Genomic DNA, 27,525 nt, shown 5'->3' on the forward strand with positions numbered 1-27,525 from the left:
CTCCCAAGTAGTTGGGATTACACCTGGCTAATTTTTGTATTTTTAGTAGAGACAGGGTTTTACCATTTTGCCAGGTTGGTCTCAAACTCCTGACTTCAGGTGATCCACCCACCTTAGCCTCCCACAGTGCTGAGATTACAGGCTGAGCCACCATGCCCCGCCTTCTTAATTGTGAAAGGAAAATCAAAGTGTGTTAGTAGCATTATCATATATTATGTGTAAGCATGTTTTTGTGTCATACATGATTTTTTTAATTCTAAATTTTAAAATCTAACCTTAATTCAGTTATTTAAATTAAGATAAAAACTTGCTAAACAGAATTTATACTGATACATGCTACAACATGGATACATCTCGAAAATACTATACTAAATGAATGAAACTGGTCACAAAAGACCACATATATGATCCCATTTAAAATTGATAGGGTTTCCAGAGTAAGCAAATCTGGTAAAACAAAGTAGATTACTGGTTGCCTAGGACCTGGAGAGGGGGAGCAGGGGGTAAGACAGGAGAGTTGGTGGATAATAACTAAAGGGCATAGGGTATCTTTTTGGGATGAGGAAAATGTTCTAAAATTAATTGTGGTGATAGTTGCACAACTGTATGAACATTCTAAAAACCATTGGATTACACACTTTAAGTAGGTGAACTGTGTGGGACATGAATATTTCCATAAAGCTGTTACCAAAAAATATAAGTTAAATTCTCCAGTGTTGTTATTTTCACTAAGTTACAAATAAAACCCATGTTCCATCCTTTATTCAGGTATCATTGTATAAACTGAACTATCAGCTGTTGCTGCATTGAATTCACAGTAGTACACAATAGACATATTTCAAACATAAAATGAAAACCTTATTTATTAGCTCCAGATATACTAAGGATTATAGAAATATATCAACTCATTTAAACCATGTACTTTTTAGAATATGCATCATTTGTTCACTTGATTCCAAGAAGATTTTGTGAATCATAATCAGGTAATTAGGTTAGCAGAGAACTAATGTGCATGGAAAAATGAACTCCAGTTTTTATCAGTCATATGTATTTGGAAGAGCATCATTAGAGGTTTAAATTTTCTTCTGGATAGTTACTGCCTTAAATTAACCACATATCCTATCAAATTAGTTATTGTACCTGCCTGTCTTTAGGAATTTGGTTCCACAAGTGTTGGAGGTAAAATAGGATGTTTCCTATTATTATGCTACAGTTTACAATGGATTTTCAGTTGCCTGTTGTATGATAAACTCAGTCCTCTTCATAACTTGAAGTAAATGCTGAACTTGCCCTTTTTAATTTGTTGAAACAGAGCTTCCATTCACTGATAAGAAGTGTAAATTTAACTAAATTGTCAAATTAATACTCATTTAGGTGCGCACATTGGTTCTCTTTTCCTTGAAGACTTATGTGACAGCACAAGATAGAGAAAAATTAATCCTGCACATGTTTTCAATTACCTTTTTCTTACTCTGTGAATTACATTAGGTTATTTAATTTAGGATGCCAAATACATAGTAGCTCTTGAAAGTACACATGCATCATTTAAATTTCTGTCTATGAATCTAATGCAGTCATTTTATAAAGAAAAGAGAAACCTAAATTTGAATGTTGAGATCATAATCTTTAAAACTGCACACTAGAAACAATAGAATTTCAATTTATTATTTATAATTTACCCAGAATCCCTCAGCCAAGATATTAACACATGTCTTGAAAAGTTAAATAATGTACCTATTACAAATGATGTTTCAGTAATCAGATATGTACTTATCCTTAGAATAAATTATAAATACTTAGAAAAATATATCATTACCTATAGTATTTAGTACAGAAAAAGCTGCATTGTTTTTAGCTGTCAATGCTGTTTTCAACCTAGTTTCTCACTGTTTAAAAAGCTTCAAATAATCATATTCAAAACCTCTTATCTTGCTGATTATATTCAGCAACCATAGCTAAATATTGCAATGCCAAAGCTGAAAATCATAATGGCATATCAGCACACACATAATAAATTATGGTTAAGGAATACTATACAAGGTGTGTTTTGATTGGCTCCAAGTTTGTGATCTGCTCATGCATAGCACATTATATTTTTAAGAGGAAGGAAAATATGGTGATGATATGACTGCCAAGCATATTGCTTTACACTGGAGCAAAGTAGTATTTTAGCCAGTTTCAAAATATAATATATAGACAACAAGTCAAGTGACCTAATAACCAAAATGAATATATCTAATTAAACATTTCATGAAAATATTTCATGCACACTCTTATACAATTTTTATAGTGAATAAAGGTTTCTGGTCAAAGATAGTTTGTTATGTTGACAACTAAAACTGTTGTATTTTTTAGCTAAACATGTATAAAACACAGAAATATTTGCCTTAACCAGCTTGAGGTGGGGACCTTCAAGTGTGAGGTGCTACCTTTTTAAGCTAACTACAGAATAAATACTTAGAGTTTAATTACTGTACTATTTAGCCCATATATTTTTTGAGTAAACAAGACTTATAAGACCTGAAAGTCTACTATCATTGGGGTCAAATACTGCAATATATTTAGAAAATACTGAAATCATTTAGACAAAATCCGCTTTTTCTGATCCAATATTTTTTTCCTTCAGGGGAAAAATGACGTGATGTCAAGTGAACTATACTAAAAGATCTAGCTAAATGAAATCACTGGTGTATGCATGTGTGCACCAGGATGTGCATGCATGCAATTGGAAGCACTGTTGGGAGAACACAAGAGACAATATGAAAAAAGACCCAGAGAGAAGTATGTAAAACCCTACTGGTACTTCCATACTGCCTGGACATGCAGTGCATTAAGAGGATATTGAGAGATGAGTCGGTAGGAATCATGGGCCAGAGTTTGGAGGTCTCGAACGCTATGCTAACAAGTTTAGAATTTTTGCTGCTTACATTCTTAAATAGGTAATCATTTTGTTAAACTGTACTTTTCAAAAATTAAAAGTTATTTGATTGATTTAAAACTGGGAAAATGCCTTTTGTGGTGTATTCCATGTATTTGTTGCAGTTGTCCTTTTGTAACTTTTATCAAACTTTGATGTAAGCTCAGGAGTTTCCGTTTGCCCAGTGCCCTTCTTAAAGAATGGGGACATTCCTGTGAGGTTTTGGAAACTGCTGGACTGCATGATATTTTAATGAAGTCTTTGGAATCACAGGGCTTGAGGTAGCAACAGAGATCAGCTGAAATTCAGGTGAAAATAATAATTATGTAGTATATTCACTGGACTAACTTTTTTTATTTGTTTGATATTAGAATTTTAACCTTAACGAAACCTAACTTTTTAAACTTGGCAATGGTATTGCATTGATGTTTGTAAAATACAGTGGCTGTGAAAATTTTTTTGGTCTATTTGGTGTAACCGATACAAAGAGATTTGATTATATTTTTTCAGACCATTTTTGAGAAATTGAAGACTTTAACCTTGCATTACCTCTTATTATTAAGACAGTGTGACACCCCATCAGCTATATTTATCAAAATACTTACCCTCAGCAAAGCTTTTAAATATTTCTGTGTAGAATGAGTTACTGAATGGAAGTAATTGTGCAAACTGATTAGGACATAGGTTCTATGTATTATCTTGATATGCAGGTGAAAGTGCTATAACAATCTCAAGTTACCACAGTAATGCAATGGAAAGAACAATGACATGTTTCACTTTTATGTATTTTATGAGTTATTTCACCTTTATGGGCACCATTTTCCTCATCTATTAAATAAGAGGATTGGGCAAGGATACTGCTTAAGTGTTTTCTTACTGACATTTTGTGGTTCTACCTACTTCCATTCAACAGTTTAACTTGCGTACATAGGTGTACTTTTCAACATTCTCGAATCATAGAATTGGAAAGAATCTTGGGTAGTCAGGCTGCCTCACAGAAAAGTGGAAATTTGTTCATTCACTCTGCCTAGGATGCTTTGCTTGTACCTTCTCAGGCTGGTGCCCTTTGAGCCAGAGCTGGTTGTGACATCAATTATTGCCCCTTTGGTTGCCAAGATTGATTTCATGGATTGGAGAGATGGGAAGAGAATCCTGTTCTCCCTCATTGCCCCATGTACAGTTCTTCCCATATTTGGGAGCTTAGTTATAAAGGGCAACCTGCAAACTAGAAAAGGATCTTTCTTTGGTTAAGAGTCTATTCCTTGCCATGGCACATTCATCTTTGTATCATGAGCACTTTTCTCGGACAGCACATGTTACTCTTTAAATGTTTACTGAATGACTGAATATAGTGGATGACAGAAATGACTCACAGTTGTAAATATAAGTAGAGTTTCATGGTTTATTTAGCCTATGGTGGAGCTGAAATTATATCTCTAGGTTTTTGAACAATGATGCTTAGTAAAGATTGTCAACAAATAATAATAGAGATATTGGAATATGTTTACAGTCATCTATAATTATATAGTTATAGAGAATATATCTGTAGACATACTTAATAAATGGTGCCTAATGAGTTTTGTTTTATAAACTCATTGAGTAAGACTTGAAATATTACTTACATTTTATCTGTGCCTTTTATTTCTATAACTAAAAAGAAAACTTCGTCTTTAAGTACCTACGAAAGTATTTTTACATTCAACTTGGACAAGAGTTTAGTACTATTTCTTTTACTGAAATATTCTATATCTTGATTTTCTAGGTGAAAAGGTAATTGTATCATTTCTAATTCTGATATCCAATTTAAGGTTTAAAGCTAAGCAATGTAAATTTGGTTTAATTCTTATCTAGTTTATATCTGTATTATTTAGAGGATATTTCTGCTTGGGTAATTTGTGAAGAGGTTAATGCATTTCTGTCTTGAAAAATGTATATGTGTTCCTAATTCCTAACTAATGGGAAAACAGAGGGTATTTTTAGTGTCAGCTTTCATCAAGTCAGACCTTTCTGAAGACCTTACTGAATTCTATTTCCATGGGAATTTTGCTAATGGGTATGTGCAACATTATCTAGGTACTCATAGATAGGATTACAAATTAAAAATAAAAAGAAATGGGTGAACAAACACATCTTTCTTCTCTTTTAAGAAATTGACAGAATATTAATCTTTGCACTTTCATTTTCACTTCCATTTCACTTTGCATTGTTTTTAGATTAGGTGCAGAAAGTCCAAGTTTGGTACTAATGCATGAGATCAGCATAGACAATATAAGTAATGGATTTATTAAGTTCTTAGTTGTAATCTTATATGTAGAAGCAGAAGAGAGAGAGTAAGTCTTCCAGTTTCTCTATATTTAGTTAGCAATATTAGTGACTTCAATGGGTTTTACAGGAAAATGGAAGATTTAAAAGTAAGCCATCCAGTTGTATTGCCTGTATACTCATTTACTGATTTATTTTGATTCATGTAATGCTTGTCCACTGTACATTTCAAAATACTGTTAATGAAGCTGATGATATTCAACATTTGTTGAACACCTACATACCCTGGATATTGGAATTTCCTTATGGCTCAGCCTCAGGCTACCTCTGTTTTCATACTACTATTTTTTTTTTTTTTTTGGTCCCATATGATCTGGAAAATATATTCTTTTCCTGGGCAATTTTCATATACTTTCGTGGTTTTAAATATCATCAATATATCAGTGACTCCCAAATGTGTATCCCTTACTTGAATCTCTTTTTTGGCTCTCCAGACATATATTTTCAAGGAAATCTTGCAGGTATATCAAGCTAATTGTGTCTGAAACTGTACTTTGGATTCTGCCCTTCTTCAGATCTGCAGCTCTAAGAGTTTCTAATCTCAGTTCCATCCTTCCAGCTTCTGCCAGAAACCTGAGAGTCATTTTTGACTCCTTTTATTTTTTTGACTACCCTTCATCCCAATTCAAATCTGTCATCAAGTGCTGTCTCATCTACCTCTAAACATTACCTCAAAATTTTTCACTTTTCTCTGTCATTGCTGCCATCACATTTGATCAAGCCACTGTGTCTTGCCTGGGCTAATATAGTAGCCTCCAAAGTGGTTTCTCCACATACAGTTCGGCCAGTTCTAATTCATTTCCAAATAAAAGCCAAAGTAAGTTCTTAAATATGTAAACATAATTATATCACTCATGTCTAAAACTCTATAATGCTTTTACATTGCTCTTATAATAAAGATCTCTTTTATCTATCCCAGTAGAGGTGATTGGTTTTATTTTAGCTTCCTAGGGCGACCATAACAAAGTAACACAAACGAGGTAGCTTAAACAACGGAAAATTATTTTATCACAATTCTGTCGGCTAGAAGTCTAAAATCAATTTGGTTTCTTCTAAAGCCTCTCTCCTTGGCTTGTAAATGGTTGTCTTTCTTTGGTGTCTTTGCATGTTCTTCCCTTTGTGTGTTTCTGTATCCTTGTCTCTTAATAAGCAAACCATTCATTTGGATTAGGGGCCACCGTCATGACTACATTTTACCTTAATTACCTCCAAGCTCTATCTCCAAGTAAAGTCACCTCCTGTGGTACTAGGAGTTAGGACTTCAACTTAAAAATTTTGAGGACACACAATTCATACCATAGCAGAGCCTAAACTCATAGTTGATAGACGAGGAATAAATATGTACACATAGGAGCAGAGACTTCTGGTGGGTTTTGTGGGAACTAAGCAAGTTAGATTAGAGAAGATTCTGTAGAACCAAGAATGAAAGACTAAGAAAAATGTTATCCTGCTTTATTCTCCCTTGAGCAGGTATCATTTGCAGTGGCCTCCAAAACATCTTACATATAAATACTTTTATCTCAAGAGGAATCATGCAATACTGCAGATGACTCAGTACAAATCCATCACCTCTCCTACAAAAACAACCATTCTACCTACAACAAAAACAATGACAGAAATAAAACAAAAACTGTACCTTATTTACTGACTTCATCTTTATGTTTTAAAACTTGTTCATTTGTATGGAAGGGTCTGTATGTATATCAATATCTTGGCCTATCTAGCTATCACAAAATAACTTTTTTTTTTTTTTATTTTTTAAGACAGAGTCTTCCTCTCTCACCCAGGCTGGAGTGCAGAGGCACAGTCTTGGCTCACTGCAACCTCCACCTCCCGGGTTCAAGCAATTCTCCTGCCTCATCCTCCCGAGTAGCTGGGATTACAGGCACCCACCACCACACCCGGCTAATTTTTTATTTTTAGTAGAGACAGGGTTTCACCATGTTGTCCAGGCTGGTCTCGAACTCCTGACCTCAGGTGATCCTCCCGTCTTGGCCTCCCAAAGTGCTGGTATTACAGGCGTAAACCACTGCGCCGGGCCTCAAAATAACAACTTTTTAACCAAATCTGATAAATGTTTCATATTAGTCTTACTGCATAATGGCAGTATCCATTGATATTGCTGTTAAACAACCAATAAAAAGTTCTTCCAGAAATAATTTGTATTACATATCCAGTTATTATATTCCTTTGAAAGTCTTCCTGTTACAATTATCAGCAAAGGCCAGGTGCAGTGGCTCATGCCTGTAATCCCAACACTTTGGGAGGCTAAGGTGGGAGGATCACTTGAGCTCAGGGGTTTGAAACCAGCTTGGGCAATATAGTGAGACCTTGCCTCTACAAACAATAAAAATAACTTACCGGGTGTGGTATTGCACTTCTAATCCCAGCTACTCACAGGCTGAGGCAGGAGGTTCGTTTACACCCAGGAGTTAGTTCGAGACTGCAGTGAGCTGTGATTATACCATTGGACTCCAGCCTGAGCAACAGAGCAAGACCCCATCTCAAAAAAAAAAAAAAAAAAAAGTCAGCAAATTTAATTTGTTTAAAATCTTTTAACCTAAAATCCAATTTTGCATTATATGAAAATATCCTTGTGTCTGGTTTCTGGAAGAATGGATATGTAATGTCATTAACTCTTATGCTAAAGACAGCTATTTTTAAAAACTAGGCACAGTATCATCTAAAGGGGTGTATGTGTGTGTGTATGTATGTGTGTGTATATGTATTTAGATAGTTATACTTTCTTTGGTTTAATTCAAGATAGATTTGGTTTATGGATGACAAGACGTGGATGCATTTTCATAACTCACAGCTGTAGTTTATGCCATTAGGGTATTTTTCTTCTTATTCAGTATGACATAATATGCTACATTTTATTATCCAGACTATCTTTCTGACTCTGAGGAAAAAAATAGGGCCAAATAGTCAAGTTCCATTATCTAATGACAGTGATAGGCAGGAAGCACAGGGATAATTATATACATTGTCAGATTCAGCCTATAAAACTACTTTAACCAGGAGTTTCTCCATTTTCCACCATGAAGTCTGTTTGTTAGAGTTGCTGCTGATGACTAAGATGATAGGTCTGAATTTCATTTTATTTTCTCTTCTTCCTCCCTTAACAAAGATACTAATGAACTATGAGTTGACTCAAAGGCCAGAAGTGTATAAAATTAAGGATGAAATATGTAGAGCCTAGACAATCCAAAGAGAAGCACCCTTTAATACTAGTAATTGAACTTTCATTGAACTTAATGCATTTCATATATCTTTGTTGGGTGGGGGCTGCCACTGATTTGTGTTCAAACTGAAGATAAATTGTTTGAAAATACACTTAATTGATGGATAAAACCTTCCATACATTTTATGACAGGTAAAAAGTGAAGTTAGTTGATTCTGGTTTTATAAGCAAACTTGTGACTTCCTAGTTATAGTCCTAAGGAAAACTGAATGTGTTTTCCTCCTAAAAATGCAGTGGCTCCTGGGTAGCTTTTGATCAGACCCACCCCTAATATTTGTAAGACCTGAAGCAAGAGTAAAAATGGAGACCCATATCATACATGTAAATGTAAAAGTCATTTAAAAAGCTACCGAACTCTTTACTTAAATGTGCTCTATACTCCTTACTTGCTAAGATATCTTCATGATATCTTGGAAAGACAGATTTAAATTTAAAATTTTTGGACTCCTTGGGATTCCATGTCAGAACATGATAATGTGGGGAGTTGGCCCTTGGGCTGCCACCCTTTCCTTTTTATCCTTCACATCTAAGCTCCCTTCTTATTTCCCCACAAAACAACTGCCCTGGGCCACCCCTTGGAAGACTGTGGAGTATATGCTGTCTACATATAGACATGAAACACTTACCACTGCTGTATTCCCCATGGTCTTCTCTAAGTCATTATGGATTGAAAGAGAAATGGCAGTGATTATGATAGACATAAGTCAGATGCTTTTCTGTATCAATTCAGATGATTATGTGTCTTTCCACCTTTATTCTGTTAATGCAGTGTAATACACTAATCAATTTTCATATGCTGAACCATGCTTGCATTGTAGAAATAAATACTACTTGTGTAATGATATTTATTATACCATGGTATATAAACCTTTTAATGTACTCTTGACTTTAGTTTGCTAGTGTTTTGTTGAGCATTTTTGCATCAATACTTATGGATATTGTTCTGTAGTTGTCTTGTAGTGTCTTTGTCTGACTTTGGAACCAGGATAATACTGGCCTCATTAGAATAAGCTTAGACGTATCTCCTCTTTTTCAAGTTTTTGGAAGAGTTTCAGGACAGTGGATGTTAATTCTTTAAATGTTTTGTAGAATTCTCCAGTGAAACCATCTGGTCCTGGGCATTTCTTTGTTGAGGGGTTTTTAACTACTGATTCAATCTCCTTTTTCATTATTCATCTGTTCATATTTTCTATTTATTCATCATTTAGTCTTGGTTGTTTCTAGGAATTTATCCATCTTGTCTTAGGTTATTCAACTTGTTAGCAAACAGTTGTTCATAGTATTCTTTTATAACACTTTTATTTCTATGGCATCTGTTATAATGTCCTCTCTTTAATGTTAGTTATTTGGGTCTTCCCTCTTTTTTTCTTCATTAGTCTAGCTAAGGATTTGTCAATTTTGTTGATCTTTTTAAAAAACTATTAATGTCTTTGAATTTTTGTATTGTTTTTTGATTTTCTATGTCATTTATCTCTGTTGTAATCTATATTATTTTCTTCTTCCTGCTTACTTTGACCTTAGGTTTTTTTTTTTTTCCTAGTTCCTTGGATCTAAAGTTAGGTTCTTAACTTGAGATATGTATGTATTTTACATTATACACTTAGCAGCTATAAACTTAACCCTTTAACACGAGTTTCACTCCATCCCAAAATTTTGGCATGTTGTGTTTTCACTTTCTTTTGTCTTAAGATATTTCCCAGTTCTAGTTCTCCTTATTACTTATTTGGCCCATTGACTGTATGAGAATGTGTTTAATTTCCACATATTTGTAGATTTCCCAGTTTTCCTTGTGCTACTGGTTTCTAATTTTATTCCATTGTAATCAGAAAAGATACTTTGTATGATTTCAGTCTTCTGGAATTTAAGATTTGTTTTGTGGTTCAATGCATGGTCTTATCCCAGAGAGTGTTCCATGGGTACTCAACAATATATTCTGCTATTTTTGATTGAAATGTTCTGTATATATCTGTTAGGTCTAACTGGTCTATAGGGTTATTCAAATCTTGTTTCCTTGTTGATTTTCTGTATAATTCTGTTCATTGTTGAAAGTGGAATATTGAAGTCTCCTACTATTATTGTGTTGTTGTCAAATTTCTTCAATCCTGCCAAAGTTTGTTCCATATATTTAGATTCATATAAATAGAGTAAGTCCTCATATAACATTGTGATAGGTTCTTGGAAACTGCATCTTTAAGCAAAACAGTGTACAGCAGGCTTTTAAATAATGTCATTTTGTTCAGTGTCCTTTTATCATAATGCTGAGGGAAAAAATGGTTTTGTTGTTTGTCCTTTTACTTAAAGCTGCAGTTTTCAAAAACCCGTGACAACATTGAGAACTTACTCTATGTATGCACCAAAGCTATGAAGTTTGGTGCATAAATGTTTATAATTGTTTTATTTTCCTGGTAAATTGACCCTTTTATCATTATATAATGTCTTTCTTTGTGTCTTGTAATGGTTTTTTATTTAAAGTATATTTTGTCTGACTTTAGTGTAGCCACTTCTGCTCTCTTTTGTTACCATTTACATGGAATATCTTTTTCCATCCTTTCACTTTCAGCCTATGTGTATTGTTAAATCTAAAGTATGTCTCTTATAGACAGGGTATAGTTGGATTCTGTTATTTTATCCAGTTAACCAGCTTGTGTCTTTTGATTGGGGAGTTTAATCTGTTTACATTTAAGGTAATTACTGATAGGCAAGGACTTATTGCCATTTTGTTAGTTGCTGTCTATGTCTTGTTCCTTTCCCCTCTCATTGCCTTTCTTTGTGTTTCATTGATTTTTTTTCTAGTGGTATGCTTTCATTCCCTTCTCACTTCCTTTTGTGTGTATTCTACAGATATTTTCTTTGTGGTTACCGTTGTAAATCCATAAAACATCTCAAAGTTATAGCATTCTATTTCAAACTGGTAACAATCTAACTCTAATCACATATAAAAACTTTCTCATTTACTGCTCCACTTCTCCATTTGTTGCTGATGTTACAAATTACAAATTCTATATATTACATATGCATTAACATAGATTTATGGGTTTTGTTTTGTTTTGGGGGTTTTTCATTTAAATTTCACATACTAAATTTATGGTAGTACCTATTACTATATTTTTCCATGTATTTACCTTTATTAGAGAACCTTATATTTTTATACAGCTTTGTGTTTTTGCCTGCTGTCCTTTCATTGCAACTTAAAGAACTTCCTTTAGCATTTTGTATAGATTAGCTCTAGGTAATGAACTCCCATGGCTTTTCTTTATCTGGGAAAATATTAATTTCTTCTTCACTTTTGAAGAACTGTTTTGCCAGATACAGTATTCCTGATTAATAGTTTTTTTGTTTTTGTTTCCTTTCAGCACTTTGAATGTATCATCCTACTCCTTTCTGGCCTTCAAAGTTTCTGCTGAGAAATTTGCTGATAATATTATGGAAGCTCCCTCATATGTGATAAATTACTTTTCTCTTGCCGCTCTTAAGTTTCTGTCTTTGACTTTACACAATTTGACTATAATATTTCTTAGTATGGTTATCTTTGGATTTTCCTAGTTGGAGTTCTTTGAATTTCTTGATCTGTATGTACATTTCTGTCCACAGATTGGGGAAGTTTTCAGCCGTTTTTTCTTCAGATAAGCTGTGTTATTTTTTTCTGTCTTTCTTTGCATTCTAGAATACCCATCATGCATATATGGACCTGCTTGATATTGTCCTAAATCCCTTAGCATCTCTTCACATTTCTTCTTTCTTTTTTCTCCTCTGCTCAGTGATTTCAGATAACTTGTCTGCAAGTTCACTGATTCTTCATTCTGCCTAAAACTGTTGTTGAATACCTCTAATAAGTTTTTCCGTTCCGTTACTGTATTTTTCAGTTCCAGGATTTCTGTTTGGTTCTTTTTTATAGTTGCTGTGTTTTTCTTGATGTTCTCATTTTGTTCATGTATCATTTTCCTGATTGTTTTCAATTGTCTGTGTCTCTCTCTTTTTTTTTTGAGACAGTCTCACTTTACCACCCAGGCTGGAGTGCAGTGGTGCAATCTTGGCTCACTGCAACATCTGCCTCCTGGTTCAAGTAATTCTCCTGCCTCAGCCTCCTGAGTAGCTGGGATTAAAGGTGCATGCCACCATGCCTGGCTAATTTTTATATTTTTAGTAGAGATGGGGTTTCACCATGTTGGCCAGGCTGGTCTCGAACTTCTGACCTCAGGTGATTTACCCACCTCAGCCTCCCAAAGTACTGGGATTACAGATGTGAGCTACTGCTCCCAGCCCTCTTTTAGCTCATTAAACATCCCTATAATAGTTATTTTAAATTCCCAGTCAGGTAGCTGATAGACCTTTGTTTCTTCAGGGTAAGTTTCAGGAGTTTTATTTTGTTCCTTTGATTAGGCCATATTTCCCTATTGCTTTTTATGCTTTGTGATTTTTGCTGGGCATTTTGAAAGACAACTACCTCCCCTAGTCTTTGCATACTGGCTTTGTGCAGGGGAAGACCTTCACTAATACCCCAGCTCGGAGTTCTAAGGCCTCTCAAATGTTTTCTGGTATCTTGCTCCCTCTGGCACCTGCTGGTGGAACTGCAGCTCTAGTATGCCTCTCACCTCTGTTTTCAGTGCCTTCCAAACGCTGGTGCTGGGCCTGTGAGTGCCCTTCTTTAAGTGATACAGAAACCAGTTCTTGGGAATCCCCCAGAAAGCCAGAATGTTGGATGTATGGTTCATTCTTTTGTTTCTGTCCTGAGGGAGGAGCTCTGGCATGGGGGGTGGTGGGTTCTTGGTTGTTCCACTATTCCACATGGGAGAGGGGCATGCATGGATACACTGAACACTGTGAAATTAATTTCCTATCACTTTCATTGGAATTCCTTCTTGGTTTTATAATGGCGTGGGTGCTGTATCATCTCAACTGGTCTGTCAAGTTCTCACAAGCGTATTCTGATCCATATATTGTTAACTTGGTATCTTAGTGGTGGAAAGAGGGCCTCTAGCTTCCTAGTGTACTACTATAGCTATTGTTCTTTTAAGAAGTATGTTTTCGAAGTTACATTTCTTCTTTTTCCTCAGTGTAACATTTTAGGAAACACCATCTTAAAACAAACAAAGCAAAATATAGAAAACAAGAACCTGGCTTGACTGCTACCTTTAGGGGTACATCAGATCAGTTGTTTACACACTGATTCAGCCTTCATTCTCTCCTATCTTTTTGGATGGAGGTGAGAGTAATGAACTTGTCTTGCTTTTCTCAGAACTTTAGGGTAAACCTAGGCTTATCATCCTTCCTTAACTGCTAGGAGGACATATAGTATGTATAGATGATGCTGATTAAATCTTTGGAGCTTTAATGATATGTGACAGCCAATAAATTTTTCTAATATAGTATAAAAACTTCATGATTTTATATCATTTTTAAAGGAAGAAGCTTTAAAGCAGATGTACTTCTTTATTCATTTTAAAGCTTAAGTACTTAGATAGATGTATGAGAGAAAATGAAGAAGTATGGAAATTTGATCCTGTACACTTAGCTTCATGAAGAGTGAGATGCATTTTCTGAACATAGCCCCATTGACTCTTCTGGAATTAGTTGGAAATAATTTGGTTTGAAATGTCAGCTTTGTAAATAGAAATGGAAATCATTAAAACAGGTAAAAGTGAACATAGAAACTGGGAACTAGAATAAATAGCATGTTGGAAATGACCATAAACAATTAATTATGTGGCTCAATTTTGCATCAGTTTTCTACTTCTTTAGTTCATGATGCCCATTTTATGTCATTTGATTACAGCAGTGTCGTCAGAGCAGTTAGCATATTCTTGGCATTGTCTCCTCATTAACTTTCACTTCTTCAGAAGGACCTTGAGTAAAATAAACACATTTGAGCAGTCTTAAGCAAATTGTTTGAATTGTTTCCTCAGTGTACAGAATCAACCAAAAGTAGGTTGGATTGAGTTGAGTTGGGTTTAGTTTAATATCATACTTTACTACAGCATCATACATGTATATACAATATTACTTAGCATCTGTGGCACCCATAAAGGATTCTCTAATGCATGTGAAGTAAAAGGAAAGAGAGTGTTTAAGTCCTGGTTTTGAAACTGTTGTGTTAATTGTGAACTTTTGCTGAGTCTGTACATTAAAGAAGGTAACACTCAGCATGTTGAGATCACAACTGCTAGATTAGTGCTTGGAGGCAGTAGCTGTGCTGATGTGAGACATTAATGGCTGGATGAGTTCAATCAGATATCCTGCCTCCAGTGTCTTTGTGTAATGGTATTTACTAGATTTCAAACAGACTGCTGAGAAAGATGAAATATAATCTCATGTATTATCTCTCTTGAAAAAAATTAGGTAATGAAGTTGTTCTCTTACTGGCATATGTTTTATTAACCTTCGTAGAGTCAACTTAAAGGACAGATGTCTCTGTAGAATTGAAGCCTTTTGCTAGAGTGTTATTAAGTGCATTTTTGAGTTCTAGGAATCATGGGGTTGAGTAGAGCAGGTCGCATTTTTTAAAACCACTCAGAGGACAATCTTATGTCATATTCGAAGGTTAGCTGGAGAGAAAACATGTGATGTAAATTGTGTGCAACTACATTCTTTTTGTTTTTTTTTTCTTCCTTACAGAGCCTGGAGAAAGTTCTTGTGGAATTCAGTCACAAGGAGTTGTTTGATTTCTATAACAAGGTCTATATTTTTTAAATAATTTTCTAATATATAGGATTTTTTTCATAATATTTTGTTTTCATTTTATGAATTCTTATTTTTAAATGTCCTATTATGGAACTAAGTTGTTTAAACTTCCTTTATAAAAGACCTTATGTTTCACAGGAGGAAGTATAGCAGAAATGAAGAGAATCTGAAAAACTAAATCAGGAAGAAAAGGAAAATAGTTTTAATTAAAGCAATAGGATTGTTGCTTTAATATAAAACATTAAGTAATGAACTTTGTGATTCCTAGCCACACTGACACTTTAAATATATATAATGTGAAATACTTTAATTTCTGGGCCCAAGGGTAAAGGGAAACATGCCTTTAGAGATTTATCTATGAGTGTATTTCATGTTTCTTTCTGAAGACTGATTTTGTAATCCAGGAAAATATACTCCCTCCACCCCCCAACTTTAAAATATTATCAAGTAGGTAATTCTTCTGTCCAGTCCACTGCCACTGGACCATGCATGTGGTTATCCTGTTCAGCCCATCACCATTGTACCCACTCCCTTGTATGTAAGCCTCCACTAAAACCCCATGTCTCATTAAAAAAAAATTATGTAGTGATAATTTAAAATGAAACAGCTGAAGACACTTAAAACAACAGTATTAAAAAATCTTCTTTCTTTGAAAATTTGAAAACTTAAATTTTCAAGCACAAATTCTAATATCTTCACCTAAAAAGAAAAATATTCTATGTGGTAATTTTATTGCTATGTGAATGGATTTAATATTCATAGTGACCAATGCCATTTTTTCCCTTCTATTTGCATGTGTCTGAATAACACTTGATATGAGTTTCGTTCCCTTCACTAACGTCTTTTTTTTCTTTTTTTTGTCTTTGTGAATAGCTAGAGACTATACAAGCACAGCTGGATTCCCTTACATGATGTTTTCGAAGACTGTTTTTTTCATCACCCTCCTGCCACCTCATTATTTTGCATTGAAGATCCATTGCCAGGTTGTGTTTTCTAAAGGATTCAGTGGCTTGCTGTCTGTAAATTGTATGGCTTATCACTTCTTAGACAAATAATGATCAAGAGAGATCATTGTTAAGAGTACTGAAGTTCTAATATACTTTCTTTAGTTCTGTGAGCCAACAGTAATTATTAAGAACACTTTCTCTTTAAAGGAAACAAAAGTGAATACCATATTGTTTTTACTGTCATAGTGTTGCTTTCTTGCCTGTGCTGCTTAGTTTTTACTTGCTTGATGATACCATGATGTATCAAGGAGGGTCCATGGATACAAGCTAAGATGTGTACCTTGGAAGAATACAGAGCTTTGGTAATTACATGAATAAAATTAAGAAAATAGCCATATACAATCAAATACACTATGGCATTTTTATTTGAATATGATGAGTATATTTTGCTTTGGAAATAATATAGGAAAGAAATATAAAATAGTGAGTAGTATGGTAGCAGTTAATTCCAGTCTGAGCTTCTCTGTCAACTTCAGTTTCTCTCTGAGTTTAATGATTTAATAATAGTCCAGGTTTTTGTGTGTTTTTCTTCATACTGCAAATTAATAATGATTCACTTTATAGTCTGGGAGACAGAATCAGGTCTTGAATAAAATAATCGTAATGAGTGCTAAATGCGCACCATTATTCAAATCAGATACCTTTTATATTCTCTTTCTATAAATATGTTGATTTCTGTCAATAAAAATTTTGTGTCTTAGGATTGGTTGAAGTGTACATTTTTTATTTTATATATTTATAGTATATTTTATGCCATGAATGTATGTAAATGAATACATTTACATATATTTGTTTAAAAAAAACTTGAATTTTTTTGTGAATGAAATTTCTGTATTGTTTCCAAAAAGATTCAAACATGATTTTGTTCACATGAAGAAATTTGATTTCGGAAATGCCCTGTATTTAAATAAGCAAAGCCATCGAAATTGAAGCACATTTCTTATTTGAAGCATCTGGGAAATACAACTGTTAAGTATCTCTCAAATATTTAGTATGTGGAATTTATACCCACATTTGTTTGTATATCTGTTTGCAAGCTGTTGCTTAGAAGAATTGAGAGTTTGGATTATTTCAGAATACAACTATTACAGTTTTCCATAGTTGATTGATTTTAAAAGTTTTTAAACTCAAACTTTCATTGGTAGAATATCTGGAAGGCATGTTTGCAATATAATGTGGCTTGTAGGATCTCTCCTACTTTTTTATGCTCTGTTTTGCCAGTTCTCAAAGGTAAATACCTGAAGTCCTAGAGGAACTATAAACATTTTGGTAAACATGCTTTGAGACTTTTTCTCATATACATATAAATATGCATCATCCCAAGTTAAATTTGATAGGCCTTCCTGACAGCAGCCGTATAGATAAATAGAAGTTTTCATTGGTTTAGTGGCCAAACTGAATTCTCAATGTAGGTATCCAAGTTAAATATGATGGTTAGAAATGAAGTTTTCTGAAAGTAGTTCGTTACATGCTGCCTAAAAGAATTAGCTTTATATTATCTTAAGAATATCTTTAAACCTATGCAAAAATATGGCAAATAGTATTCTTTCCATTGGTCTAGTTCAACAAAGTCTGACTCAGAGACACTAAAGAAAGGGCAAGTAGAAGATCTAATGCCAACTAAAAAGATAATTATTTCTGAAATATTTAGTTGAAGATAACTTTCTTTCTTAAGACATTACTGTTGTTATGATGCGCAAGTCAAAGAATGTGGCATTTCCAAAGAGTATTAAATGCATGTTACTTTTTTATAAAAATAAGATAAATGAGGAGATTAATGGGGCTTGGAACTGCAATCTTGGTAAATAAAGTTACTGTATGTCTTTCACAAGTGTGTGACATGAGGATTGAATAGACATAGGATTGCTTGTTAGAAAGAGGAACTAGTTTTTATATCTATTACAAATTATATTTGTAATTCTTCCCTAATTATAAATTATCATGATTATTTTTATTTAGGAAATACCAAAAAATCATAACTAATCTAAACTTACAGAATCCTATCATCCAAAAATGGCCATTAATGACAGTTTGATAGATTTATTGCAGTTTTTTTGTATCCATTTATCTTTCTTGTTCATTTTTTCTTCTTTCCTAACAAATTGAAGTAATGCCATAAATTCTCTTTCATACTTTGCTTTATGTACCCTTACAGCATGAGCATTTTTCATATCTTTATTGCCCAAACATAATTTTAGTGTATATTAAATAGTTCATCATTTGAATGATCTATACTTTATATACTTTATATTTCTCAAAATAATTAAATTACCCAAATTTTGGCACATTTAGATTGTTCTAATTTTTGAACATAAGGAACTCATGATAAATATAATTATACATAGACCCTAGACCACATCTCTCGTGATATTATTAGTATAGATTTCTAGAAGTAGAGTTGCTATGTCAAAAGTAGGAAGATTTATTTTCTATTTTTATTTTAATAGGATTTTCATTATAAAAAACAAGGCTAGGTGTGGTGGCTCATGCGTGTAATCCCAACACTTTGGGAGGCCGAGGCAGGAGAATCACCTGAGCCCAGGAGTTTGAGAACAGCCCATGCGACATGGCAAAGCCTTATTTCTATAAAAAAATAGAAAAATTATCCAGGCTTGGTGGTGCATGCCTATAGTTTCATCTACTCAGGAGGCTGAGGTGGGAGGATCACCTGAGCCCAGGAGGTTGAGGCTGCAGAGTCATTCTATCACCCCACTGCACTTCAGCCTAGGTGACAGAATGAGACCTTTTCTCATACATATGTGTATAGTTGCCCATTAAAACAAAGTTGCACCATTTTGCCATCTCACTTCCTGGAAGTACCTACCTAATACTGCAAACATTTGGTGGGTGCAGTAGCTCATGTCTGTAATCCTAGCACTGGGAGGCTGAGGTGGGCAGATTGCATGAGCCCAGGAGATTGAGACCAGCATAGTCAACATAGTGAGTCCTGTCTCTACAAAAATAGTAATAATAATAATAAATTAGCCAGGTGTGGTGGCACACACCTGTGGTCCCAGCTACTTGGGAGGCTGAGGTGGGAGAACTGCTTGAGCCCAGGCAGTTGAGGCTGTAGTGAGCTGTGATCATGCCACTGCCCTTTAGCATGGGCAACAGAGCAAAACCCCATCTCAACACACAAAAAACCAGACATCTTATAATACAAATATGCACACCTCTTGTGTATTTTCAAAAATACATTTATATTTATTTCAAGGCCTTTGATATATATTGCAGAATTGTTTCTCCAAAGGATTATATTAATTTGTACTCCCACAAACAATGAATGAGAACTCACTTGCCTCAAGCCATCTTCAGCAGCCCCTTCTTCCTTCTATACATTTCACCCTCAACATTATTTATAACCTGAGATCAGTGTTTAGGAAGAGTGATGGGACGTATTGAGATATGTCATGTTGATAACCATAGAAGGATTGAAAAGGAAATCTCTTAAAAAATCAGCAAATATGAGAGCCAATAACTCAGTATTTAAGTGTAGGGGCTTCAAAGTCAGGCATTTATTTATTCAACAAGTAATCACTGCTGAGTATGGTGATATGGTGGCAGGAACTGTGTATGCTATGTACCACGTTAACAGTGATAGACAAACCTAGTTCTTGGCCTCTTGAAATGTAACGTGTTAGTCAAAAGTAAACAAATATGGAATAAATGAACAAATATGGGACATAATATAATTGGATTCTATTCAGAGAAAATTAATGATGGGACCAAACTTAGATTGGGGCATCAAGGAAGGATTCTTTGAGGAGTGAGGTTTGAGCTGAGTCCAATATGATGAGTTAAGATGGCCCAATAGTAGAATAGAGTGACAGGCACTCTAGAGAGAATGGCCCATGCAAAATCTCAGAGGATGGGAAAGGCTTAGCTCGTTTCAGGAACCAAAAGGTCAGTATGGCTAGAGTGTAGTGAACAAATGGCATAGTGGAGTGCACTACAATTAGGTAGACAGGGAGCCATTTTCTTACTAAGTTTTATCATTTTTTACCACCAAAATGTATTGCAAATGTATCTCCAGGGCACTACCCTATCCATGCTGCCATCAACTTTGCCCTGGACCACCTTTCTTCCATTCTAGCCCTCCTCCAGTCAAGTTGTTGTACAGAGCTAATTTTTAAAAGATATTGATCCTATTAATTATACCATATCCCTGCCTAAAACCCTTCAAAGGATCCTATTACACATTAAGTAAAATTTAATGATCTGGTTTCTCAGGACAGTGCAAAGGTTATTTCCTAGTTCTTCTACTTTGTGTGCGTTAAGCAAGTTAATTTGTGAAAGTTCACTTTTCTTATCTTTGTAATAATAATCTAACATGAGTGTTTTGAAGATTAAGTGAAATTCATGTTAAACATTTAGCATAATCCTTGAATCTCAATCATATAATAAGCATTAGCTGACATTTTTATAATCATTAAGAAAATAAGCCGGCTTTTTGTTGAAATTTTTCCAGGTGAAGTTTAAATTAGAGTCAAAATTGTAGAAAGCTTGCTATGAAGCACTTTCACTTTAAACTTACTTGGCATTCTAATAACAACTCCATTTTATAATCACAGATTCTAACACAATGCTAATTCTGCTTTTATTTTTTATTAAAAAATGAAGTAATACATGTATTATGGGACCAGAATGAAAAAAATATTTTTTTCTGAGCACCTTCCCACATGGCCCTTCTGGCTCTGAGAAATCTAACTTTTTCTCTACTCAATGAACTTTGATTTCTTCTTACCTTAAATAATGTCTTGTACACTTTATTCATTATACCAAGGATCAGCAAATGATGGACATGACCTACCACTTGTCTTTGTAAATAAAGTTTTATTGGAACACAGCTGTCTTGCTACTAAACTCACTCTTGAGACTTTCTCCCTTCTTTGCTTTGAATACCATGTTATAAGAGAGGCTGTGGATAGGGCTACATGACAAGGAACTGAGGGTGACCTCTAGGGGCTGAGGGAGAACAGCCAGCAAGAAATTGAGGCCCATAGCCTTACAGCCTCAAGGAACTAAATTCTGCAAACAACCTTGAATTAGCCTGGAAATGGTTTTTTTGTTGTTGTTGTTTTGTTTTGCTTTGTTTTGTTTTTTTCCCTGTTAAGCTTGTAGATGAGAACACAGTCCAACTGACTCTTACTGCAGCCTTGTGAGATTTTAAACAAAGGACCCAACTAAACTGTGCTTGAACTCTACCCATGGTAATTGTGAGATGATAACTCTGTTGTTTTAAACCTCTTACTTTGTAGTAATCTGTTATGCTGCAATAGATAACTAAAACAACAGCCATCCTCAATTGTTTACATGTAGTCTGTAGCTGCTTTTGCACAACAACAGAGTTGAGTAGTTGCAGCAGAGACCATATGGCCCACAAAGCCTAAAACCTGGCCTTTTATGGAAAGAAGGATGTAGAACCCTGCTTTATACTGTGCTTTCTAAACTGGATCATCCCTAGAGGAATAAAGTAGTTGGTAGGGAACACAAAAAGTCGTAAGATGGACGTTGTATATATTTCAATAGCATCACTTCTACTTTTTGTCAGAGGTAGAAGAAATTATATTTTCTATCCTTTTTTGCAGCTACTGCAGCCATGGAACTAAGTGTTGCTAATGAATTGTGAATGGAAGTGAGCATTCATCTCCAGTTGTCTTCCCCTTTCTGTGATTGAAACCCAGATTTGGAGCTGAGTCAGCTTTGAGCAGACAAGAATGCTAATGCTTTAAGAGGTAGGGAGCAACAAGATGGAAGGAACCTGGGTCCCTGAATATCCTTACAGAACACAACTGTCTCCATGCCCTTGACAGAAATAAAATACCTTGTTTGAGTTGTTAAATTTGGGGTTAGTTTCGGCTATACACAGCAGGTTTGCCTGTAGCCTAACTAATATGGTGGCAACATAATTTTATTATAATTGGCCAGTAATGAAAAACATATTTTAAAATGGGGATTAACATTTTATGGCAAAATGCATATAAATTTTAAAGAGGAAATGGGAAACTTTAAAAAGCAGAACAAAACCTTTGTGCTTGCAGCCTGCAAATTCAGGCTAAATTCTCAGTGCTACTGGGAACCTATATTCACTTCCCTCCTTCAATGTGGTTATTTTGAGATAAAAGTTTTGAAAAACCATAAGGGTATATTGTAAATTTCCCCCAGAGTCTTTCCATAATTCTTTTTCTACTGTTGAGTAAGAGGACTGGGATGGTTCTGATTTATTCAGACGCATTAGTCAGAAGCTACTCAGGAATTATAATATAAATTTCTGATCAATTTTGCTTCCCTAAAACTTTGATTTTTTTTGCCACCATTATGCAAATAGTCCTACTCAATAGACCAGCCTCATTTAATGCTAAATTTAGGAACACATTAATTCGAGGTATTTTATAGTAAAGCTTAATGGCATTTTTAATTTTGGAGAATTTTATGGATTTTTAACCATTGCTCCCATCTCCCCATATGCACACTCTTGAAGTATTTTTGAAGCTCTTTTGCTTTTCTCTGAATTATAAAGTTGTACTAGCTGTTATGGAGACCTACAATCCAAATCTAAGTGATGGCAGTTTTCATAGCCTACTTTGTTTTATTTGAAATGGAAAGTTACTGTTTTTTATTTCAAAAGAAATAGTCTGCAAAGACAAGAAAGGTGAAGCCAGTCCAGTCGATAAATCTGTAAGGAAGAAGGTGCTACAGGCTTAGAGAGACTGTTTTAATCTCCGAGGCAGGAAAAATAATGAATATATAATAATCTTCTTTAAGTGAAACCAGAGTTCAGTCATTTTTAGCATCTTTTAATGAGAACCTGATTTTTTAATGATTTTTAAAGATTTTTTTTCCTTCAAAAAATCTAGGTAAAGGAAAGCAGTTAATAGTAAATTTAATAGCTGCATTTATTTTTTTCTGACTTATGTTTGTATTTTTTAATTGGCAAATAAAAATTAAAAACACTGTACAATCTACCCAAAACTTTAAAGGAAAAGTTAATAATAAAGTTTTTTAAATCTATGATAAGTATAGACTTGCTGTAAGGCAAGGAGTGCAGTGATTTCTCAAGGCTTTTCCTCATCTCTCCTTCCTTCTGAGATTTCTAACTTTCCTTTGTGCACTATTTCTAGTCCACATTTCAAATTCTCCTGCAGTTTCAGTCAGACTACATAAGGGGACAAAGGAAAAAGCTTTGTCCCCTGGATAAGGCTGCTTTAACACATCAGCCTTGGAAGCTCCAGCATTCCTCTCCATCCCAAGAGTGTGTTTATGGTTTGACAGAGGAGCAGAGTAATTTCCAGCTGATCAGAGAAAAGGTGACTTGTGTATTCCAGACCATGTGTTCTACTTTGCAGTCCAGCTTCTCACTCTCTTTCATGCTGATGCAAGTAGTTCTATGAACATTGGGGTGCTTTAGAAATACTGACTGAATGAATTAATAGAGTACGTAAATAGTTTTTTTCTGCCTTTGGCCCTCTCCATTTATTTGCACAGTAGCATGTAAATTCTTAAAATAATTGTAAACTTAAAGTTGTGCAAAAGTAGTTTTCAAACTGATTTAGCCAAATATGCTGGTATTTGGTAATTCCATTAGGGAATAGCCACATCCCTTCTAGGGAGTATCTCCTGAGGTCACTGATCCTTTTGTTCATCATCCAGGAGATAAACATGAGAATAAAAGCCTTATAACCAGCCAGAGACCCAGATTTCTGCCCTCCAGAAGGCTAGAGCAAGTTCTCCCATTGCTGTGAAGAGATTTATGATAGTCATGAAGTTGACCTACACATGCTTTTGGGTACTGATGCTGCAAAGACTGAAAACAGTTACATTCCTAGCAATTTCAGAGTTGATTTATGTGATAGGGTCAAAATGAAGTGCTCCAGAGAGACATCAACAACATTCTTATACTGAAATATATGTTCAGTGTGTATAGATTTTCTGAGCTCTTTACCCAGAAGATTTTAATTTCCTGCTGAAAAGAGTATCTTGATTAAAGACACACATACACACACACACACACACACACACAAACACACACACTCCTGTACACACTGCCTACAAACAGGCTTTCCTCACTGATGTGGGACAGTTCTGACAAAGTTTTTTTAAGTCTCCCTTTACATGGCACAGATTGTTCCAACTTATCACAAATGTACCAGCTGGACAAAAATCAGAAAAAGTTGACATAGATAGTACAGAAAGCAGGCAAGATAAACAGAGCCACACAGAAAGCTGTTCAGTAACAGTTTAGTTTAATTTTATGCAACTAAGACTGTGCCCTTAGATGTAGAGCCCAATGTGAGGGATCAGTTTCTTATGATAGAGTAATATTTATAACATCTAACTTTTCTACCTTATGGCAGAATGCCCTGTGAATCCTTGAAACTCAAGGCCCTCTTTGTCAGAGTTTTGGTTCTTACTGCAAAGTATGTTCTTTCCTTATGTCATCCAAACAAAGTAACTAGAGTAGTAAAAAGAAAGTCAGTGAGTTTGGATGCATCGGCTTTCTGGACTTGCAAATTATCCAGTGCAGGCATATCTCACACAGCAGGCTTGGAGGACTCTGGGGGTGGCCACCTTTGCTAGATATGGTATTAACCTCCTTCATATGGTTGGGTCAGTGATCTTGTAAAGTTCTGCTTGGCAGGCTCATACGTGTTGATAGGTGCCCTAAACTGATGGACCAGTAGAGTGTGGCCACCATCTGTGAGGTTATTTCTTCGGGCCCTCAATAAGCATTTACCCAAATACACTGATTTTACAGTGCTGTGGTTCTGTACTGGTTCCCATGAAGCACCCTTCCCATCTCTGATTTTCCAGGATCATTTTCCTTAAGTTAATGCCATTCCTGTAAATGCATTTCTACTCTTTGATCCCTTTTCTTTAGTTTACACTTTCAGTTAAATCTGTAACCAGGATAATCTTTGGAAATTCTTTTAATTAATGTTTATATTTAGCTCTATAGTCTATGTAAGGAGATCCAGGTTTACAAGAGTCTGTTTGAAAAAACAGAGCCACAACAGATCAAATTTTCTTTCCATAGGACTGTATTTTTTGAAATGTTAAAAACTCTCCTATAATTAAATATTTAAACCTTATTTCATCATTTTTCTAAGGGTTTTTACTTCAGGGTTTACTAAAGGAAGCCAAATCAATTTCATAAATTTCTCTGTATAGGATTTCAAATAGAACATTTTTATGGAAATAGGGTGAATATGTTATAGAGGAAGAAATGCTTCTGCCTCTCTGCCTACTTCCCTATTGGTCCTCTCTCTGGGTCTCCCACATCCTTTAGGGAAGAATGGCTTGCCATTCTGTTTGGTCAGTTAAAGTATTGGTTGGCCATGTGTATCGATGGCCAGATCAACCGTAAAAAGACCATGCCCATGGATGGTGCTCCTCTTGCATTTCTTGCTTCCACTCCATTCGTTGGAATAGAGATAGTCCAGATTTTGAGGAGAAGCTGAGGTGTGTGAGGAAGAGGGGCAGGTAGGGAGGGAGTGTCTTTGTTAGGCCTTAAGAATGAACCATATGCTCTTACCCAACCTTACCAAGCTCTGAAAGATAATTGTCATTTTGGTTCCCAGTTGGTATCAGTCTTCCTACGTGTAGCTCTTTTGGAAATGTCAGCATCAGGAGTGAATGGCAGGATAAGATTTGGGCATTTGTGAAGTTCTCTAGTCAGGTTCCATTAATGCAATCACAATTTCAGCCTCTGTCCTTTATAGGTCTTCTTAGCAGATCTGTCTTATTTTTCAGTGATAAACAGAGAGAGCTACGGGCAAAAATATCAAAGGTATCATTCATATCTTTCAATTCTCAAGTAGGCCTCGAGTAAGAGAAGGCTTTGAAATCAGTTACTCTGACTCCCAAAGAAGACCTGCTTGACACTTGTAACCCTCCATTCTAAATGAGCAAAAATTTCATCTCCCTGAAAGCAGAGGGAAGATATTGCTGGGTCAGTTTCAAAGGCTCGTTGGTTACCTTCCTGCCACAATAGACCATTGAGAGTCTCTGCTCCCAGTTCCTGACATGGTGGAAATTGACCTTACACTCACCTTCCTCTATATACTTCTGAGTGGGCACTTGAACTTCAGCATCCCCCTCTAGCTCTCTAGGAAAGTGAAGAGGTATGGAATATGCCCTTAGTAGCCTGGCTTGATTCTATCTTTTGGCTGTTTGCTGCATTTGTAGAAGGAAAAGAACAACAGAAAACATTGCTTCTCTCTTTCGAGACTAAGCATTTACAGTGCAACATAGCTAAGTAGGAAACCAAGAAAAAGAGAGGATGAGATGTTAACTGATGGATCAAGTTACTCTTGTGTGCTCCAGTAACAGATGTCCAAGTGGCTTCAGGGCTACCTTTGTGCCTCCTTTTTTAAATGTATTTGATCATCTGCAGGTTGGACTGATTTACATCATATGAAACCCATGAGATGTGCTTGAGGCAGGGGAATGAATGAATTAAAGGCTTTTTCCGTATGTTATTTTCACCCTGAAGTACTTAACCTATCCCATTGTGTATCAAAAGCAGAAGAAAGTGATTCTGCAATGCCAAGTTGTTTCTGCCTTGGACAATTTACCATACCTGAATCTGTATGTGTCTGTTTTTTTGTTTTTTTTTTTTTTTTTTGCTGAACTTCATCCACAAGATGTGTTATAGGCAGTACAAAAAAATTTATTTAAATTAAATTCGTGATAGTTAGCCTTAAAGAACATGCAACATTTCAGTTCCCTGCAAGGGGCTCTGAAATGTCCCATGATATGTTGCAGAGCCATTAAGCTCATTTGCCTCTTTCTGCTTCTCCTTCCTGACCACTGGTGTGGGGGCAGAGAGCCAGATGGCAGGAGGTTCCTTTCCCGAACCAATTAGCATGTCCTCATATTTTGCTCTCTTCAGCCACAGCTTGTTCTCAGCTCTGTCCCTGCATCAATCAACAGCAGGCCCAGGACAGGCAGAGACCATCAGGAACTTACCCTTCACACAGAGAGAGACTCCAGATCTCAGAGAGCAGTGCCCAAGATGCCAAGACAGAACTCTGGTATTTTCTACTGTGAGTTTCATGCTGCAGATACACAAATCAACAGTTATTTTGTATGTATACTCGGGTTTCTTCATTTATTTGAAAGGAAGGAGGAAGGAATGAAGAAAAATGGACAGAGGGAGTGTGTGGGGGTGTGTGTGTGTTCGTGCATGCATGTGTGTATGTGTGAAAAGGCATTATATTTAAAGAACAATGGTTTTTGATAGCCTTATAATTATTGTATTCTAATAGGATGCTGAGCACGGCCTTAGTCGGTTAACTCTATTTGCTTAGTCATTCATTCATTTACACATGTATTTACCCATTAACTAATAGGCCAGT

The 27,525-nt window shown here is 35.3% G+C and overlaps 1 protein-coding gene across 2 annotated transcripts in view; it reads left to right on the plus strand.

Moving 5' to 3' along the window:
- COMMD10 (COMM domain containing 10) overlaps positions 1-27,209 on the plus strand; it is a 204,025-nt gene extending 176,816 nt beyond the window's left edge. Inside the window, exons 6-9 of one of the 2 annotated variants that reach the window (XR_004031450.1) lie at positions 15,096-15,155; positions 16,035-16,144; positions 21,757-21,903; positions 27,060-27,209. Coding sequence is in view for 1 of the 2 variants with exons in the window: in XM_003259862.4 (XP_003259910.1) it covers positions 15,096-15,155; positions 16,035-16,073 (99 nt within the window). In the remaining variant the exon portion in view is untranslated. Of the gene's footprint in view, positions 1-15,095; positions 15,156-16,034; positions 16,872-21,756; positions 21,904-27,059 lie in introns of those variants that run through there. The other variant, XM_003259862.4, reaches the window with a different exon arrangement.
- Positions 27,210-27,525: the final 316 nt, after the last annotated feature.

This window comes from Nomascus leucogenys, chromosome 2 (assembly GCF_006542625.1).
Source record: "Nomascus leucogenys isolate Asia chromosome 2, Asia_NLE_v1, whole genome shotgun sequence".
Taxonomy (NCBI): domain Eukaryota; kingdom Metazoa; phylum Chordata; class Mammalia; order Primates; family Hylobatidae; genus Nomascus; species Nomascus leucogenys.